Here is a 19264-nt window from a genome sequence, read left to right as displayed (position 1 = left end):
AGGGTTGGATCAGTAACTAATTTGTGCCAGGGCTGAGCCCCAGCACCTCTGGGCTTGCTGCATCAGTTATGAATGTAAACAAATTGCTTGAGCGCTGCCACCTCTTTCATTACAAATTAAGCACTGGATTGGAGGCTCCTACTGTCATGAGAGTGGCAGCGGCTGCACCCATGATTGCTTCCAGTCCAGCCGCAGTGAGGAAACTCACCCTCAGGGTGGGATGCTTTCCAGCAGTCACTCTTCTGCCTGGCACACACAGCAGCTGGCAGGCCCAGGAACATGTTTCTGTTGGTGCTGGCTCAGATCCTTAAGCAACTGACTTCCAGTGTCACCCAGCTAGTTACAATTCAGAACCCAACATCTCAGCACACACAGGCTGAGTTGGGGGTCTCTTCTGTTGGTTCTAATTTGCTCACATGTAAAACCAAGGTTTAACTGGTGAAGCAGTATTCAACTAACCATATTGGTCCCTTGTGCCTCTCCCTTGTGCCTGTATTCACCTCTTGTCTTATATGTAGACTGTAGCTCTTTGGGGGCAGGGACTGTCTCTTTGTTCTGTGTTTGTACCACACCTAGCACAATGGGGTCCTGGCCTGTGACTCAGACTCCTAGGCATTACCACAAAACAAAAAATTAAAAGTTCTCACTCAGATAACCATAGCCAACTTTGTAGAAAGAGATATTCCTAGAAATACCATTGGTAGAATAAAATACACACACTGTGGATCTAAATCACAACATGAAAATACATTGTGTCATTTAATACCCCTGAGGCTGAGTAGTATTTGGCATCTTTGTCTGCCCCAAGCTATACTGATTATTAAACTTCTGCAGGAGATGGGACGAGTGGAGAATGACTCATGTAGAACTGGAGGAGGAAAGATGCAGCAGAACTCCTCCAATAATACTGCAGGTTTTGTTATCTAAGCTTTAATCTGGCTTGTATTCACTGCTTCAGGTTTCAGCTCTTTATCTGCAGAGGGCAGTATTAAGGAAGGACTCACCAACGGGGCAGAGTTTAAACCAGTGACCAGTGTTTAAAAATAAATCACCAGTTACCAAGTGTAATCACCATAGCATCTGAGATATTTTAGTATATCAGAGATAACAGACTTGTCAGTAATGATATGTCTACACTGCAATGTAAGATCAGACTCAGATTCAAACTCTACCCTCGTACCCTTCTGTCTATACACAAATCTCTTGGGCTCAGACTTGGACCCAGGGTACTAGGACCCCACAGGGGTGGAGGATCCCAGCCCAAGACCAGCTAGGAACAGGGTTCAAGCCCTATTGTTGTGCAGCATGGACACAGCAATGCCAGAATCAAGCCCTGGGAGTCTGCCAATCCTATCCCACAGTCCTATGGGCCAGTGTTCTTTGTCCCTTCTATCCCACCAGTCACCAAATGACTCCTACACAACAGAGGCAACCCCCTTTGTTCACCAACAGATCAGTGTTTAACCCTTCCATTTTATTCTGACTTCTGAGCTGCAGACACAGTGAACCTTCTCCTGCATTTGCAATGGCCGCTGACCAGAAGTCCTTTGCTAAGCGCGCTGCTTTCTGGCCACGGAAGCACAGCCAGATTTTGGTAAATCTCTTGTGTCAGGTGAGCAAAACATTCAATTTTAGTAAGAGTACCAGGAAACTCAAGTAGACTAAGGTGGGGTCTCTTATCCAACATGTGTTCAGCTGTTTAATCAGCAACACTGGTGCTTTATGGATAATACAGACTCTTGGGGTGTGTTTAAAATGTCATGTTTGGTAAATACAAGAAATTCCTTTGAAGCATATTGACTCATTTGCAGACAGAATCCTTTCAGGGATTCCATATCTGGCAAATGCAGCTACGGTTCAAGCAACCATCACTTGATGCTGACAATTATTGTCTGGAATCCAGTCTTCCATTTTTTATTATTATTTAAGAAAAGATGGTGAGACAGCTGAGTCTCTGGTGCCTCCGATCTCCCTGAACTTTGTCAGTTGGGGATCTGATCTAGGAATGCAATGGAGACTGCAGAGGTTGGACTTGTGGATGGTCTCCCACTAGTGATGGAGGAAGAGGATGTTTGAGGGGTGCGATTTTGGGGCTTTATTTTCTGATTGATAGTTTATGGTTTGGGGTGTGAGAAGAAGCTGCTGTTCTTACAGTTTAATATATGGCAGAGCCATTTCTTGTTTTGTAAAGCAATCAGAATAAATACAAACATTAACGAGTGAATCAGATTGGTACCCATCAGTTTAGGATGATAAAGATTTTGTTGCAGACAAATCAGGGTGCATGGTCTGCCTTGGTCTCAACATTTCATGTGGTATCACTGGTGATTATGTTTATGAGATAGGTTGGAATGCATTACCCCGATCCTGCAATGAACTTTGCACAGGTAGACCTCTGCAACTACACAGATCCCCGTTGGTGCAGAGCAGGGGGGCCAGAACGGGAGGGGGCCAGGGGGCTATTCCCTCCCACTTTTTACCAGCTGTAAGGGAGACTGATGGGGGGAAAGGGTGGAATGTTGCAAGGGTAAGGGCTCAGAGGAGAAGAGGCAGCATGAGGGCAGGAGCTGGGGGCAGCGTGGGTGGGGTGGGGCCATGGTTCAGGTGCCGGTGGCCTCCCGTCCCCCACACTCTTAGGGAAAGAAAGTCCCTGCCTGCAGCTTTCAGTACAGGCTACTGTTCCTGAAGATGCGTGCATCATGCACCTTTCCAGACCAGCCTGCATTGATGTCCATAAAATGCCCCTGGTGATCCACAAGCACCTACAACCCCATGGAGAAGTATCTCTTCCTATTGATGTATTCTGAGGTAAGGTGGTCTGGCGCTAAAATTGGAATGTGTGTGCCATCAATTGCCCTGCCACAGTTAGGGAAACCCATCTCTGCAAAGCCATCCACTATTTCATGCACATTTCCTAGAGTCACGGTCCTCCGCAGCAGGATGCAATTTATTGCCCTGCACACTTGGAGTAGTACAGCCCCAAGAGTGAATCATAGAATATCACGATTGGAAGGGACCTCAGGAGGTCATCTAGTCCAACCCCCTGCTCAAACAGGACTAATCCCCCATAGTTGCCCCAGATCCCTAAATGGCCCCCTCAAGGATTGAACTCACAACCCTGGGTTTAGCAAGCCAATGCTCAAACCACTTCCCCTCTCCAAATTGATTTGCAATGTCCAGTAGCAGTCTCGATTCGCCAGCTTCCACACAATGATTGCAGCCTGCTTCTCTACCGAAAGGGCAGCTCTCATTCTGATGTCCTTGCGCCGCAGGTCGCGGGCCAGCTCAGCACATAGCTCCAGGAAGGTTGCTTTATGCATCCTAAAGTTCTGTACCCACTGGTCTTCATCCCAAACCTGCATGACAATGCGATTCCACCAATCAGTGCTTGTTTCCCTCGCCCAAAAGTGACGGTCTACTGTATGCAGCTGCTCTGTGACTGCCAAAAGCACTGATAAGTTGCTGCTGTCCATATCACACTCAGGTGCCTGCGATTCATCCTCCGTCAGTAACTTTGCGAGTAACTCTGTTGCCATGCGTGATGTCCTCATGAGAGTTAACAGCGCATAGGAGAGAAGTGTTGGATCCATCCTCTCTCACTGCAGATGCTGGTGCGCACTACAAAGACTGACAGTTGGAAAAACGGTGCGACGGGAAAGCCAGAACATCGTGAAAGGAAGCCAGAAACCATTGGAGGGCTGGGACACAAAGTGGTGCATGACGGGATATTTTGCACATCCCAGGACGTGCCACGTTCCATTTCCGCCTTCCCACAACACCTAGCGACAGATGGTGTCGCCAAGCACTGTGGGATACATACCATGCTGTCGACAATGGTGCCCCGAATGTGGACGCGATCTGTTGACAGAAGGAGCAAATGTAGACTCACTTTGGCGACTTTGCTTTTGTCAATTTTTTTCATGTCAACATTAGTTTCATTGACAAAACTTGCCGGTGTAGACAAGCCCTCACTTTAAGTGTGATGCAATAGGCAGATTTAGTTTCTGAGAGCTTTACGATATGACAGAGAGCAGCACCTCTCCTCCCCCGCTGCTGAGAAGGAGGGGGCAGTGGGTGATTCTCAATGGCAGATTATCCCTGGACCCATTAAGCACCTCTTTCCCCCTCCCTTATTCACATCACCCTTGGCTTATAGGTTCCCAACCCTGGTGCTGAGAGGAGGGGGAACATCACACTTCTTCCCACTCCCTTACCCAGCTTTGCTGCCTTCTCAGTCACTTGCACACACTTCCTCCCTCTTTTGGCTCCTGGAAAAGGGGCAAGAAAGAGGACAATTTCCCACTCTTTTCTCCTTTGTCCCCAGCTGCGTGTATTTTTTATGGGTTTTCCCCATGACCCTCATACCTCTGCAACTCTTCTTGGGTTTGCAACATTCCTCAGGGCTTGTCTACACTCAAAGTGCTAAAGCGGCACAGTTGTGCCCCTGCCATGCTTCAGTGCAGATACTACGCCGACGGGAGGGGCTCTCTCATTGGTGTAGGTAATCCACCTCCCTGAGAGGCAGTAGCTGGGTCAACAGAAGAATTCTTCCATCAACCTAGTGCTATCTACATGGGGACTTAGGTTAGCTTAACTACGTCGCTCCAGGGTATGGATTTTTAACTCTCCTAGCCACATAACTGGGTCAACCTAATTTTCTAGTGTAGACCAGCCCTTAGTGGCAGAGTAAAACTGACAACTATAGCATCAGTTTCACAGCTGGTACCTTTGAGATACTGAGCAGTAATGTGAAACTCACTAGAGTCTTGTAAATTTCATGGAGCTGCTAGAAGGCTGTGTGCTGTAGCAGAGAGAGAGACCCAGTCTACTGCTGGGGTGGAGGAATAGGAGAGGTGAGAGAAGCAGGAGATGTTCCATGAGTACACCAAAACATCAGCAAGATTGGGATCCTGATTTTCCACTTCCTTGCACCTTGCATAGTAATTCACACCTGTCCAAAGTAGATGTAAAATACTACCAATCAGCAGGAAACATTTACACCTGTTTCCATGATCTCACAAGCTAGGCAGCGGGAAAGAATCAGGCACAGGGGCGTGGCTCTGTTACTGATCACAGCCTTCTAGGGAGTGTTACAGCTGCTGCCTATATAAATCTGAGCAGAGAGTGAAACTAAGCAGAGTCCTGCCAATTTCAGGCTGTTGGTGCTAGTCCTGTTGGGATCCAGAAAGCAGGTGGGCGGGCGGGCGAGCGGCCAGGCAGAAACCCACCCACTACTAAAGGATCTCCCCCAGACTAAGGGGAGGATCTACAGGTCTGGGATTCCAAATAATTGCAGGGAACAATTAATGAGATAATAGGAATGGGAGTGAGGTCACAGGGCTAAATGAAGGGAACTGGATAGGGACACCGAGCAGAGAACTCCAGACAGTGCCCAATGCTCCTCAAAGGTGTGAAGGGAGCCAGCGGATGCTGTTGGTGTTAGTTCCAGGCAGAGTAATTTTCCTACTCGTCCTAGCAAACAGGTGAATGCACTTTCAAGCCTTGTGAGTGTATAGACTGTAGAACTGGAAATGGTCCCAGTGAATTTATTTCTGCAGATTTTCAAGTCTATGAAATTAAAAGTAAGGTGAATATTTGTATTTCTGGATCTCTGCTCCTACTGATCAGCTGGCTGGCAGAGTGGGGTAGTTCTTGTGTCATCACTGCCATGGCAACACACAAGTGTCCGCATCCTCTCTACTTGCCTTCAGCTACATCTGACCAACTGTGTGAATCAGTGGTACAGCTAGGAGTGGATATTTGGGTAGTTCTCAGTGTATGGGGGATGGATAATGACTGACTCATGCTAGGAGTGTGAACATTGTGGCTTGGGCTAGCCCCCCAAGTCCAGCCCCCTGGGTCTAAGGTAGGGAAGAAGCAGAGGAAACTAAACAGGCTGAAGCAGGTGTCTGCGTACACCTACAGCCTTTGGGGAGGAAACACAGGGTGTGAGATGCAGCCTGCTCCCCTTGCGGCAGAGAAACTGTGCCAACATCCACATGGGGATGCAGGGTCTGTGCTGGGAGGTTTGCATTCGGTGTGAGGGTGGCTCTCTGTGGCAGTGACCCCCCTCCTAGTTTTGTGGGGAAGGACTCTCTAGGTGTGCAGGGCAGGCAGGTACCACTCTGGGGGGGAGTGTTGCAGGGTTGATAACCGTCTGTATCCTGGCCTGGTGCAGAGAGGAGGGATGGGGAGGTATTGGAGAGTGTGCCCGCCTGCTTCCTGGATCCCAACAGGACTGTCCCCGGAGGCTGGGCCCAGCTCCCCACTCCATCCCATTGGTTCTTGCTACTCACCAATTCAGAGGAGCCCACCACAGCAATGCTACAGACTAATCTGGCAGCACTGCCTTGCTCAGATTTGGGTGGGTCTAAGTGCTAATTGGATGGGCCATGGCTACACCCCTGGTGTGAATATATACTCACATGATTATAATGTTTCTGTATAAAAGTGACTGCTATAGCTTAACAGACCATGCTTACGAGAACTAAAAGGTCCATTAGATACAGATGTAATTATCATAGATCATAATTCAGAAGAAGAATGGGAGGCATTTCATTGAATTTCAAATAAGATTCCTTTTGCTTTCTAAAAATCACCTTTGCAGGAGGTTACAGTTCAGTTTCTTTTTACAGGAAACCCTTTCAGTCAGGATTGTTTACTATGAGATCATCACTGGGAATCCCCATCTGAACAGCATTAAGCCTGTGGAACAAACGGGCAGGGCTGGGCCCTTATTGCAGCCAGAGAAGACTTAAGTATGTGAATAATTCTGTTGAAGTCATTAGGACTGTTTACGTGCATGAAGTTCAACATGTGAATAAAGCCTGCAAGATCAGGGCCAAAGGCAGCAAATCCCAGCTGAGGACTGGCTGGCTGAGGGGATTGGTAACAGATATGGAGATTGGCACTTAAATCCTAAATGGAATGAGCTTGTTCCTGCTACTGTTAAGATCCATGAGAAGGCTCCCATTGACACCAATGGGGCAGGAGCAGCCCTTATGACCTCATTACAAAATAATCGTATCTCCTAGTGAAATATCATTACCTCTGGGCTGGAATGCTTCAGCTCTGTAACAACGCACAACAATGCAACACAAAGTAAGGAACAATCTTGAACTGATGCAATGAAAGTGACAGTGCATAACACACAGAATCACTCCCTAATAGCAACCACTTAATTCATATCTTGTTTTTCCCTATTGATATAACTCTGGCTAAGGTTTTTTTGGGTTTTTCACAGGCATATCCCGTCAGCCTGTATGATGTTCTGTGACAATCTGGGGTGGGAGTCACAAAGATATTTAGGTGCCTGTGAATCCAGCAATTGCTTCCTATTGATGCTACCCACTGCAAAGTTTGCTTGCTTATAGGAACTTTTTCCTACTATGTCTGTCTGCATCTGGTCCTTTAAGCTTGGCAGAGCCAAGCAGCTGTAGCTACTGTGCAGCTGGTTTCTGCTTGCTGCATTTCTCTTCAAGTTTGTGAGTTCCTGCTATGTTTTTCTTGCTGAGGAGAATGACGTTCTCAATCCCACTGAAATTATATGGGGCAGAATGTAAATGGCCTTGAATTTAATTGAGATGCTCTGGCTGACCCACTAACCTTTGTGATAAGTAATAGGGGGATCCTTAATAGTCCAAGTGAGCAGGATGTTGGTTTTATGTCTCTACTTGAAGTGGTATCTCCCATGGAACAGTTCCCCTAACACCAGATTAGGGCATTAGTTCACTGCTGAACAGCCCTTTTAGGGAACCAAAATAGCTTCTTGCCAACATTGTTCTGGTGCTGCCCATCAAACTCAAACCGTTAAGAAAGGGGTCTAGCCAGGGTTAACAAGGCACAACTATGTCCTGTGGAACTCCTTGCCAGAGGACGTTGTGAAGGCCAAGATTATAACAGGGTTTGAAAAAGAACTAGATAAATTCATGGAGGACAGGTCCATCAATGGCTATTAGTCAGGAATAGGGAGGGCAGGGATGGTATCCCTAGCCTCTGTTCGCCCGAAACTGGGAATGGGCGATAGGAGCAGGAGATGGATCATTTGATGATTACCTGTTCTGTTCATTTCCTCTGGGCACCTGGCAATGGCCACTGTCAGACGACAGGATACTGGGCTAGATGGACCTTTGGTCTGACTCAGTATGGCCGTTTTTATGTACTCTAATCGTGGGTGAAAAGGAGGCAGCTATGTTTTCACCAGGACCCAATTGGGAGTATGTGGCGCTTGTTATAGTTTTGCCAACCCAAAATGGTCAAAAATCATGAGTCAGTCAGCTGAAAACTAGACTGGCCTAAAAATCCTAAGACTTTTAAAAAATAATAACAGTAGGTTGTGTGTCTGGTTTTTTTTATTTGGCTTCTGGTTTCTGAGCCTTTACGTTGCCTTGTGCAACATTTTCAAACTTACCTCCACAACCATGAGGGCTAGAAACTTGCTTTAAAAAATTAAAAAGTTGAGATTTTTGTAGATTCAATGACTGGCACTTGAAACATCACTCCAAATATGATAAGACTTTCAGTCAGTTCATAAGAGTTGGTAAAAGGGGTCTCTTTAGTGAAAGGGGGAGAAGTATAGAGAAGTAAGATGAAAGGCTGGCTTACCCTGAGAAATGCTGCCTTGTGTTGAGTTGGCTGTAATGTTTGTTGGGAACACTGGGGCATGGCCACTAGGTAACTCGAGGGGATGGAAGACCACGAGTGTCGATGAAGCCCCCTCGCACTAGGCCCCGGTGTCCTTGGCCCCCCTCCTCCTGCCTGGAGGCACTCACAGCAGCTCTGCGTGCTAGGCCCAAGTGTCCTTGGGCCCCCCCCGCCTGGAGGCACACACAGCAGTTATGCTGAGAATCTGCAACAGTATGTTGCAGAGTCAGACTGCCTGAAACTAAGCAAGGCCAAACAGGGGAGATATGGAAGAACAATGCTGAATAAAGCAGCTTTATGTATAGTTTAACAAATGATACAGAGAATCAGGGAACTAGCTGGGAACTGGATTGGCTGGCTATATGGATACTTGGAGCAGCTTGCTATTGGATAAGTATGCTGGGAAAAAGGATGTATAAAAGCCTGTGTAACTTCCTGCTCTGTGCAGGATTTGAGATTTTATTCTACCTGTACCTTTTTGCAGCTGCAAATAAACTTTTCTGCTTCTCCACCCCGTTGTGATTATTGGGTGTAGCACACCGGGTAACGAACCAACTCAAGCTGTTGTTCAGCCTCTCGGCACTGGGTGCCGGCAACATGTTGATTGTTGCCAGGAAAAGGGAGGCTCTGTAATCTGAGACTCTTGCTGTTTAGGAATAAGCTATGCTGCTCTGGTAAAGGCAGATGGACCATGACCTCAAAAGGAACACAATTTTTCTGCTAGAAACTAAAAATGGATGAGTAGGAAATTTTTATTATTCTGCCATGAACCTTACAACCCCCTTCACCAATTAGGAAAAAGAAGTGACTAAGCAGGGAAACCAGGAAATAACTGTCACTCCCTGAAATGGTCGATCTTGGCTAGCCTTGGAGGGACCAAAAATGTATTAAGGTAAAAGCAAATCCCAATAATGTTTTAAATAAAAAACAAGAACAAAAATGGGGGCCCAATTCTGCCCTTATTTGTAACCATGTGACCTTATGCCCTTGACGAGGGGCTTGATTGGGTATAACTGAGGGCTGACTCTGGTTCTTTGTTACTCTATTTTCTAAGAATGTCTCTTTCTCTCTTCTTGTTTTGTTTGTTTTTCAATTCTATGCACAGGTAACATTCTGTGCTGCAGGGAATGACAAACCTCACACCACACACACACTCAAGCGACCAGTAAACCGCACAGGAAGAAGCTAGCAGCTATCTCAGTGTCGTGTGACACTTATTTAATTTTCATAAAAACCCCCATGTTAATAGGAACAATAATGATGAATCTTATTTTATATTTCCAAATACAAAGTAAGTTAAGCTCAAGTTAAGTCTGTGGGCCTATCAGTAATATAACAGTAAAAATACTGTAGGGATGTTGGATGTGACACACTGACAATATCCTGGACAAATCTTCTGGAATTAAGATAAACTTTACCGAATGAAGTTAAAGCTTACGAATTAGGTTTAAAACCTTTGGGGTCTATTGTATTAAAAATGCAGTTCTGGTGTGTTGTTGTGGCATTGTATGTACCTTCTCTAGTAGGAGGGAATATTGTCATTCCTATTACCAGCCCTTTGAGGACGCTCCTAGAAAGGTGCACAGACACTAGTTCACACTGGATTCTTCAGGGACTACCAGACAAAGAATCAGAGGAGTAACCGTGTTAGTCTGTATCCACAAAAACAACAAGGAGTGCAGTGGCACCTTAAAGGCTAACAGATTTATTGGGGCATAAGCTTTCGTGGGTAATAACTCCACTTCTTCAGATGAAAGCTGAATAAATCTGTTAGCCTTTAAGGTGCCACTGGACTCCTCATTGTTTCAGACAAAGAAAGGATTTTTGGATAAATAACCTGGTTTTAAATTGGCTCAGGGCCTTCTTCCTGATCCAGAAAATGGACAGGCCCTTGGCTCGCGGATGCTCTGGGGAAGAGCTGTGTGCTAGCTCTGTTGAACTTGTGACCACCAAAGGCACCACCGCTCCTTTATGGGGTTTTAAAGGAGGGCTCCAGCCAGAGCTTCAATCTCCCCATGTGTAAAAGCAGCTAAGGAGACTGACCACCTGTGCACAGCGCTGTGAGCACTATGGCTGAGCAGGGCTAGGTAAGGTGGTGGGGGTGTGGGCTGGGGCCATGGGGAGGAAAAGTTGTTTTTGCAGAAATCCTAGTTGCAGGTGCTGGAGAAGGGGGTAGTGGCAGGTGAGGGGACAGAGGTGTTGAGACTCTTTATCTTGAGAAAAAAGAAAAGGAGTACTTGTGGCACCTTAGTATTTTCCTCTGCATGCAGCCAATGAAGTGGGCTGTAGCTCACAAAAGCTTATGCTCTAATAAATTTGTTAGTCTCTAAGGTGCCACAAGTCCTCTTGTTCTTTTTGCTGATACAGACTAACATGGCTGCTACTCTGAAACTTGTCTTGAGCAGGGTCTCAGCTGGGACAGAGGAGCTGTAAGGAACGCCCAGAGCCCAGCTCAGGCTATTACACAAAGGGCCCTGGCGAGAGTGGCCAGCGGTAGTTGCTCCAGGACTGAAGGCTGAAAAGCGAAACCGAAAGGGAGCTGGAGCCCGAGGGAGCGGCTGCTGCGGGGAGCGTGCACGCGCCGGAAAGCCCCTCTCGGCTCGGCTAACCTGTCAGCGGCATGTCTGCCTGGTGACGAGTGATGCGGGAGGCCTCACCCCGCTGTGATTGGCCCGAGGCAGGCAGGGTATAAAGGCGCTGGCGGGCGGCGGAGGTGCCAGTCCGCTGAGGGTGAGCGCGGAGGAGCGTGTGTAGCTGGAGCCATGGCTCGGGGTCTCAGTGTGTTGATGCTTGTGCTGCTCGGACTCGCCGGCCTGGAGGCGATCCAATGTAAGACCCGCTCCGTGCCGGGACCGCTGGAGGGGCGCATAGAGACCTGTCCCGGGCCGCGCAGTGTCCGAGCCAGACGGGGGGTCCAGCCCGGGGGCCGCCGGCAGCCTTAGCCGGGGACAGCTCCCCGGGGAGCCGGGCCCCGCTCCGAACCGGAGCGCGAGTCTCGCCCCAGCTGCGCGGAGCGCGCCGAGCCCCGTGCTGGTCGCGGGGCCACCCCCCGACAGCCCGGCCCGGGAGCGGCTCCCCCGGGCGGTGCTCAGCGCCCCGCGGCCGCCCGGCTGGGTTGTTGCGGGACCCGCTGGGTCGGGCGGCTCCGGCTGGCTGTGCGCCAGGGGCTTTCTGGGAAGGCTGCCCGCCTGGCTTTCGCTTTCGGTGGGGATGGGGGCGCCTCTGCTGCGGTGGTGGGAGGGCGCTGGATGAGCCCCAGCGGCGAGGTTAGCTCCGCCGCGGGAGCCCCCAGGGCTGCGTTCCTGCTGGGGGTGCCCTGGTGCGGCTGCAGCCTGTGCCCAGAGGAGTGCTGCTGGGGTGGGGACCCCACCTCCCTCCGTGACTCAGCAGGAGCCAGGTTCCACTGACCCTGGTTGCAATAGAGTGACTGGATAGCGAGTGTGAAAAATCGGGAAGGGGGTGTGGCACCAATATAAGACACAGGCCCAAATAGTGTGGCTGTTCCTATAAAATCAGGCTGTCTGGTCAGCCTAGCTGTCAGGGAGGTGTTGGTCCTACACTGGCAGAAAAGCTGCTGTGGGCGTAGACTGTGTCTGTACTGGGGCTGTGCCAGCGTAGAGGTTCTTGTTGTGTCTATGCCACGGGGGTGGCTCGCGTGTTGGTTGGGCTTAGGGGTTTTTCACACCCTAATGGACATGGCTAGACTGATCTCTTGTAAGTGTAAACCAAGCTGCTTTGGGCCAGTAGAACCTCAGAGCTCTAGACTCCAGAGTTACGAACTGACCAGTCAACCACACACCTAATTTGGAACTGGAAGTACACAATCAAGCAGCAGAGATATGGGGAGGGGGAGAGGAAGCAAATACTGTATAGTACAGTACTGTTAAATGTAAAATACTAAAAAAATTAAGGGAAAGCCTAATTTTTTTTTGACAAAGGAAGGAAACTGTTTCTGTACTGCTTTCATTTACATTAAGATGGTTAAAAGCAGCATTTTTCTTTTGCATAAACAGTTTCAAAGCTGTATTAAGTCAGGGTTCAGTTGTAAACTTTTGAAGGAACAATCATAACATTTCAGATTTGTGAACAGCCTCCATTCCCACAGTGCTCATAACTCTGAGGTGCTACTGTTATTACGTGCCTTGCGGTTTCTTAACAAAGAGCTTTTAAAGGCTCAAAATCTAGGAAGCTGGCATTGTGGTTTGGCTTGGCTCGGCTCTTTGAGTCATTAGTGTGCAGCTGGTGGAGTCTGGCTGGAGGGGAGACAATTACAGCAGCTAGGATGTCACTCAGCTCTGTTCTTTTCTCAACCCCTTTAGCTGCCCCCAAAGTACATGTGTACTCCCGCCACCCAGCGGAGAATGGCAAGCAGAACTTCCTGAACTGCTTTGTGGAGGGGTTCCAGCCTCCAAACATTCAGATCACCTTGCTGAAGAATGATGAGAAGATGGATAACGTGGAAATGGCCGACCTTTCCTTCAGAGAAGACTGGAGTTTCCAGCGCCTGGTGCATGTCCCATTCACTCCTAATGGGAAAGATACATATGTATGCAGAGTGGAGCATATCACCCTTGAAAGTCCCAAGAACGTCAAATGGGGTGAGTATTTCGCTACTTCCATTTTGTTCACTTCATCCCTCAGCAATTGTAGACTGGATTTGGATTCTGTTGCTATTGAGATCCTGCACTCTGCCAGAGAATGCAGCTTGTCTGCTTAGTCACAAGTCCAGTGTCTTTTTTTTTTTTTCTTTTAAGCGTAATATAATAGGGTGAGTTCCTGATGTCATGTTTCTAGACACCTTTTGGCCTTTTCCTAGGCTCCAGTGAAATAAACTGTCTCTAAGTGCCAAAGGGAACATAAAATCATAGAATGTCAGGGTTGGAAGGGACCTCGGGAGGTCATCTAGTCCAACCCCTTGCTCAAAGCAGGAACAATCCCCAACTAAACTAAATCCCCATGAAAATTAATACACTGCATTGGAACATCTGATAGTAATGGAAAGAGGGAGAGACTAATTTCTGGAATATTGGACATGCTGTAGATCAGGTCAGGCTATATCTACACTGCAGACCTTACAGCGGCACAGCTGTACCACTACAGCCATGCTACTGTAAGGTCTCCCATGTAGCCACTCTTTGCTGGCAGGAGAGAGCTCTCCTGCTGGCATAATTAAGCTATCCCCAACAAGCGGTGTTAGCTATGTTGGCAGGAGAGCCTCTCCTGCTGACAGTAGCACTGTCTGCACCAGCACTTTTGTTGGTAAAACTTAAGTTGGTCCAGGGGTGTTCTTTTCACACCGCTCATCGGCAAAAATGTTGGCGTAGACATAGCCTCAGTTAGGAGAGCTCTGGGGAAGGTATGCACAACCCCTGCCTGCCCACTCGGTACCTGGCTTGAATGTTATCATAGTGTCTTAATGGTATCTTAATCCCTTATGCTCATCTCGAAATAAAAATTACCTGAACAGATATGTCAGATGTAACTTTTATATAACTTGCCTGTTGAAAAAGGGTAAGTGAGAAGATAAAAAGATGTATTTTATTAAAAGAACAGTTTTTGTCAGAGAAACCATTTTCAACCCCAGCCTGGTCTCTTACTTTGCTCCGCAGGCTTTTCTCTGTGTCTCTCTTTTTTTTTTTTTTTTTTTTTTTGATACATAATCACCAACAATAAAAGATCCAGGACTTTGAATTTGTCTGGCATCACAAGCATGACAGGGTGGAATGGAATCCAGTTGACTTCTGCTTGCTGGGAGGAGGAAACCCAATTAGTTTTGGTAAACTAAGCAAAGATGCTTAGGACAACTGGCAAGAGGATGAGGGGTGTGGTGTCCGTTTCTTTTCTGGCCCAGTCCATAGTCCCGTAGCATGAGCAGTGGTGGCTTATCACAGGGCATCTGTTTGGCTGCTAGAGTGATAGAACTCTCCTAGCTCTGCATTAGAATTGTTGTGATGGATGAGAGGGTTATTTGTGCAGCACAGCCATGTCTTGGAAGTGAAGTCTAACATCCTGTTGTCCTCTTTTTTTGCAGATGCAGATAATTAACCTGCATCTTAGACACATATGGTAAGTTATGGATATTTCATTTCTTGCTGTCAAAGTGAATTTGGTGCTAGACTGATCCTTAGGTTGAAGCCCAGGGGAAGGAAGCAAAATGTCTGCCATGTTGAGGCAGAAAGCCAGAGAGAAGATGAACAGGCAGCTCTGTCTCTAGCTTATTAGTTGGTATGTGTGTCGCCTGAAATTGTTCCACTGGTAACAATATTGTCTACTTATGGAGACTCCACTTGCTTGTCCAAGGATTAGAGAGCAGCCTTTTAAGCAAAATATATTTTTGTAAAGCTTATGACTTCACTTGGCACCTGGAAAGAAGGGTTCTTTATATGTCACAGGGTCTGCTAGTCACCAGACCCCACGGTATTTTCTCTTGATGGGTGGGAAGAGGTGGATTTGGCAGTCCTTGCTTATGATCTAGGTATATCTCCGAGGAGGGCTGGCTAATATTGCATTAAAGTTAGAGGGACAGTAGTCACTATAAGGCATCATTTGTGGCCTGGGGGAGTGGGCACGGGGCAGTCTCTTGCCAGGCAGTGCTGGAGCAGCTTTGGGTTGGTGAATTATAACAAAGGGCTTAATGTGCAGCACCAGCAAATGCAGCACACCAAGTGTGAACAAGTAAGAGGTAAAGTTTCAAGTCCAGTGCCTTAAACTATCTGAGAAGCTTGGGCATGTAATAGAACAACACTTTGGAGGTGCAGCTGCTCTTAGAATGTGTGACGTCCAGAACCTGTTAGGGTTTATACGAGTTCAGGGGTCGGCAACCTTTCAGAAGTGGTGGGCTGAGTCTTCATTTATTCACTTTAATTTAAGGTTTTGCGTGCCAGAAATACTTTTTAACGTTTTTAGAGGGTCTCTCTCTGTAAGTCTATATATTATATAACTAAACTATTGTCGTATGTAAGGCAAACAAGGTTTTCAAAATGTTTAAGAAGCGTCATTTAAAATTAAATTAAAATGCTGATCTTACACCACTGGCCCGCTCAGCCCGCTGCCGGCCTGGGGTTCCGTTCGCCTAGGCTGGCAGCAGGCTGAGCGGGGCCTGTGGGCAGCACCCTGGTTGGCAAGGGGCCGGCAGCCAGAATCCCAGATCGGCAGCAGGCTGAGCGCGGCTGGCGGCCGGGACCCCAGACCAGCAGTGGGCTGAGCGGCTTAGCCCACTGCCACTCAACTCGCTGCCCGTCTGGGGTTCCGTCCGCTGGCTCCTGCCAGCCAGGATCCCAGCTGCCGGCCCCGCTCAGCCTGCTGCCAGTCTGGGATCCCGGCCCTGCTCTGCCCACATAGAGTAGGTACCTACCTTCTCCCTGGTCTAGCACACTCTCTGCACTGAGATGAGTGTGGGAGTGTGCTGAGAACAGGGTTGGGGTGTAGGGTCTGGCCAGGAAATAGAATGAGGGAGGGGGCATAGGGTTGGGGCAGGAGGCTTAGGTGTGAAGTGCTTTACCTGGGCAGTTCCCATTTGGTGCGAGGGGTGCAGGTGGGAATGTGGGGCAAGGGGTGTAGGAGCTCCTGTTTGGTGCAGAGGGTGGAGGTGGGAATGTGGGGGGTGCAAGAGTCAGGGCAGGGGGTGTATGAGGAGGTTGCAGGAGTCAGGCCAGAGGGCTGGGGCGGCTGGGTATGTGTGGGGGTGCTAGAGTCAGGGCTGGGGTCGTGGGGAGGTGTAGGGGTCAGGGCAGAGGGCTGGGGTGTGTGTGGTAGGGTCGTGGGGGTGCTCCCAGCCCCCTGCCCAGAGTGGCTCACGGCAGGGGGCTGGAGGGGATATGCCCTGATTCTACCCCCCTTCCCCAAGGCCCCGTGCCCACCTCTTCTCCCCCTCCCTCACAAGGGCCATCAGCTAATCTGCAGCAGGGAGGGAGAGGAAGGAGGAGGGGCAGGAACCCAGCACGGTGCGGGAAGAGGCAGGGGAGGGGGGACCTTGCCTGCCCTGCAGCAGCAGCTGGCAGGACCAAGCTTCTTCACCCTGTCCCTGTGGGGGGGGCGGAGAAGAGCAGGGCTGGCGGCTGGGTCCCGGCAGGTCACAGCGTGCCATTATAAATCTGCTCCCATGCCGTCTTTGGCACATGTGCCATAGGTTGCCGACCCCTGTATTAGTTGTTTGCAGCTGGGATCTCTGAGCCAGGTTCTCCATTTCAGATTGCTTATTCTTTATAGTAATATAAGCTTTATTAATAAAACACAATCTTCTTTTTTTTTTTTTTCCCCAGCTTTTCAGGTCTGAAGAACTTCTGCCTTGCAATCTGAAATCAGCTTAAACCCTAACCCATTTTCCTCTGTGCTCTTCACACCCCTCACTTATTTTGTGTTGGAGCTGAATATATAGCTTTAAACTGATGCTAAATAATTTGTTTGGGGGTGGGATGTTGGATGTGGGGGTGGTCTTTTGAAATTAAAAACTTGCTAGTGTGAAATGTTAGATTTGAGCCTGGGGCCCTCATCTGTGTATGACAGTGTGACATTAGAGCTGGCCTCACACCAAAATTATCAATGCTCTGTCTGCTTAGGTGGAAAACTTGGGTAATCTGGTGGTGGACATGTTTATAGAATCATTATAGATCTTATGCAAAGATAAGCCAAACTTATATTGGTCAGTCTGGCAGGTGTGCTACTGCTATTTAAACTGGCACTTGTAAAGTAAATCCTAAACATGTCTCAGGGTCTTTTAAGACCCATGGATCCTTCTTCTAATCCAGCCATGCTGTGCTCATGGTATTGAGAGAGAGAATTTGCACTGCAAATTTGGAAGATTTTTGTCTTTCCAGTAGCTCCAGAACATAAGAGCTATAACAAGGTCCCAGTACAGCAGGGATGGGGACAGCATTGAGGGCTACCAGGGCCTGAGTGCAACACATGTTGCCAAGCCCTTTGGGGTGAGCAATAGTAGAGCTTTTAAGAACAACTCTTGGCTACAGCATTTCTTACTATAAATGCCAATCAATTAAAATAATCAGTTAAAGCAATAAATCCATGTGTGCAAGTCTGTTAAACATTTTTGGACAATCTGTATGGATCTGTTTTACTAATTAAAAGGAGAGTGTAACACTTTGTATGGTTCTTAATTGTACAGAATGACGTTTTGTCTTAAATATATCTTTAAAAAAAAACAAAACCCTGTGGAAGTTGTGATTTCTTAAGTTGAAGAGAGGACATTTCTTGCCTTGCATTGGGTTCATCAAGGCATGCGATATGTCTCTCAATGAATTAGTCTCCTTGCTGTAAGAGCCGCTGCTCAAATCTTTTGTTTTCCACTTTCTGATAAAAGTAAAAAGAGATTGTGTTCCTGATCCATATGATCATTGACTTCTCAGCTTTGTCTTCAAGTCCTGCACAGCTCTGCTCCCAACAATCCTTTGCTTTGTCCTGACACACTTCCCCTTCTCCCCCTCTTTTTGCCTCTACTGCCCCTTGTGACAGACATGGCCAGTTCACACCATTGAATTTAGTACATTTGGAGTCAATTGTATTCAATGCAAATGTTCTGTATTATTGTGGGCCTGGATGATTAATGAACTATATTGAAAATTGTAGTAGACAAGAATGGTCTTTTGAGGTCAATATGTGTGAAATGGAACTCCTAGGAGGTGAATGCAAATATCATCTAAAAGTTGGGCTTCAAAAAAAAAACTAGCGCAAGATACACCCTGAGGAGGGGGCACCATTGTCCACTGACTATCTGATCCTGAAGGCTGGCGATCAAAGGCCCAAGTTGTGTAAAGAAACAGGGTGATCTGTGCCATCTGGGTTCTTTTTCATAACAGCCTCAGCTCAGGAGGACTGACTCCAACCACAGCACCTGTGGGGGGTGATCTCTGGTAAGTTTTATTAGCATGCATGTAGGTTCTTTTATTGTTTTAGCATATTTTCTGTAGTGCGTTTACTTTAAGAATAAATGCTTGCTTAGAATCAGCTGTGTGGTAACTGGGTACTTTTGCTATTTTATCACCTCTGAAGAGAGAGCAAAAGCACAAATACCAATCTGTTATGCCCAACAAGCCAGACTGCTTAACTGTGTAGACACAGAACTGTGCAGTCTGGAAAAACCCTGGTTAGGAGGGGAAGAGGTACGGGTCTCTATCTACGAGCGGTGATGGGGTCTGGCTCCTTAGCCTAGACTGGGAGCCTGTGCTGGGCCATGGAAGGAAATACAGGTGCAGTTTCCAGTCCCTGTCCTTGCACAAACTCCTATAAGACATCCTCATGACCATGCTTCTGTTTTGAGTCAATTGAATGATGATCCTTGTTTCAGAGTAGCAGCCGTGTTGGTCTGTATCATCAAAAAGAACAGGAGTACTTGTGGCACCTTAGAGACTAACAAATTTATTTGAGCATAAGCTTTCGTGGGCTACAGCCCACTTCATCAGATGAAGTACTCCTGTTCTTTTTGATGATCCTTGTGTTTCTGGAACACCCAGCTTCGCTATAGGGTGGGGCAGAGCTATGGGAAGAAGACCAGCTCAGTGAAATTGAGACATTGTCAATAAGGGTGGTCTTCAGACAACTTTTCAGAAGGATTTTGAGTGAGTCCGTTCTTCAATGTCCATCAGGAAAGAGAAGACTTGTTCTTTGA

General features: G+C 47.7%; 1 protein-coding gene and 1 long non-coding RNA gene across 3 annotated transcripts; both read left to right on the top strand.

The window, feature by feature from the left end:
• Positions 1-240: 240 nt before the first annotated feature.
• LOC142073364 (uncharacterized) lies at positions 241-9152 on the top strand. Its single transcript, XR_012670193.1, has 2 exons — positions 241-1612; positions 6636-9152. It is a non-coding gene; the product is annotated as an uncharacterized LOC142073364 (long non-coding RNA).
• A 2166-nt stretch (positions 9153-11318) lies between these two features.
• On the top strand, positions 11319-17806 carry B2M (beta-2-microglobulin). Of its 2 annotated transcripts, none has more exons than XM_048867115.2 (4): positions 11319-11472; positions 12963-13241; positions 14675-14709; positions 16913-17806. In XM_048867115.2, exons 1-3 carry the CDS (start codon positions 11406-11408, stop codon positions 14686-14688), a joined length of 360 nt encoding a protein of 119 aa, XP_048723072.2. In that variant the 5' UTR covers positions 11319-11405; the 3' UTR covers positions 14689-14709; positions 16913-17806. The 2 variants fall into 2 exon arrangements, with proteins under 2 accessions (XP_048723072.2, XP_048723070.2); XM_048867113.2 differs by having other exon boundaries at positions 16905-17806.
• Positions 17807-19264: the final 1458 nt, after the last annotated feature.

Source organism: Caretta caretta, chromosome 10 (genome assembly GCF_965140235.1).
Source record: "Caretta caretta isolate rCarCar2 chromosome 10, rCarCar1.hap1, whole genome shotgun sequence".
Classification (NCBI taxonomy): domain Eukaryota; kingdom Metazoa; phylum Chordata; order Testudines; family Cheloniidae; genus Caretta; species Caretta caretta.
This window is presented reverse-complemented; position numbering and strand designations above follow the sequence as displayed.

Bases quoted from the DNA above. Each gene is read 5' to 3' on its own strand.
- B2M (XM_048867115.2), top strand. From the start codon at position 11,406: ATGGCTCGGGGTCTCAGTGTGTTGATGCTTGTGCTGCTCGGACTCGCC. The intron at 11,473-12,962 runs GTAAGACCCGCT...CAACCCCTTTAG, and splicing joins CGGCCTGGAGGCGATCCAAT to CTGCCCCCAAAGTACATGTG.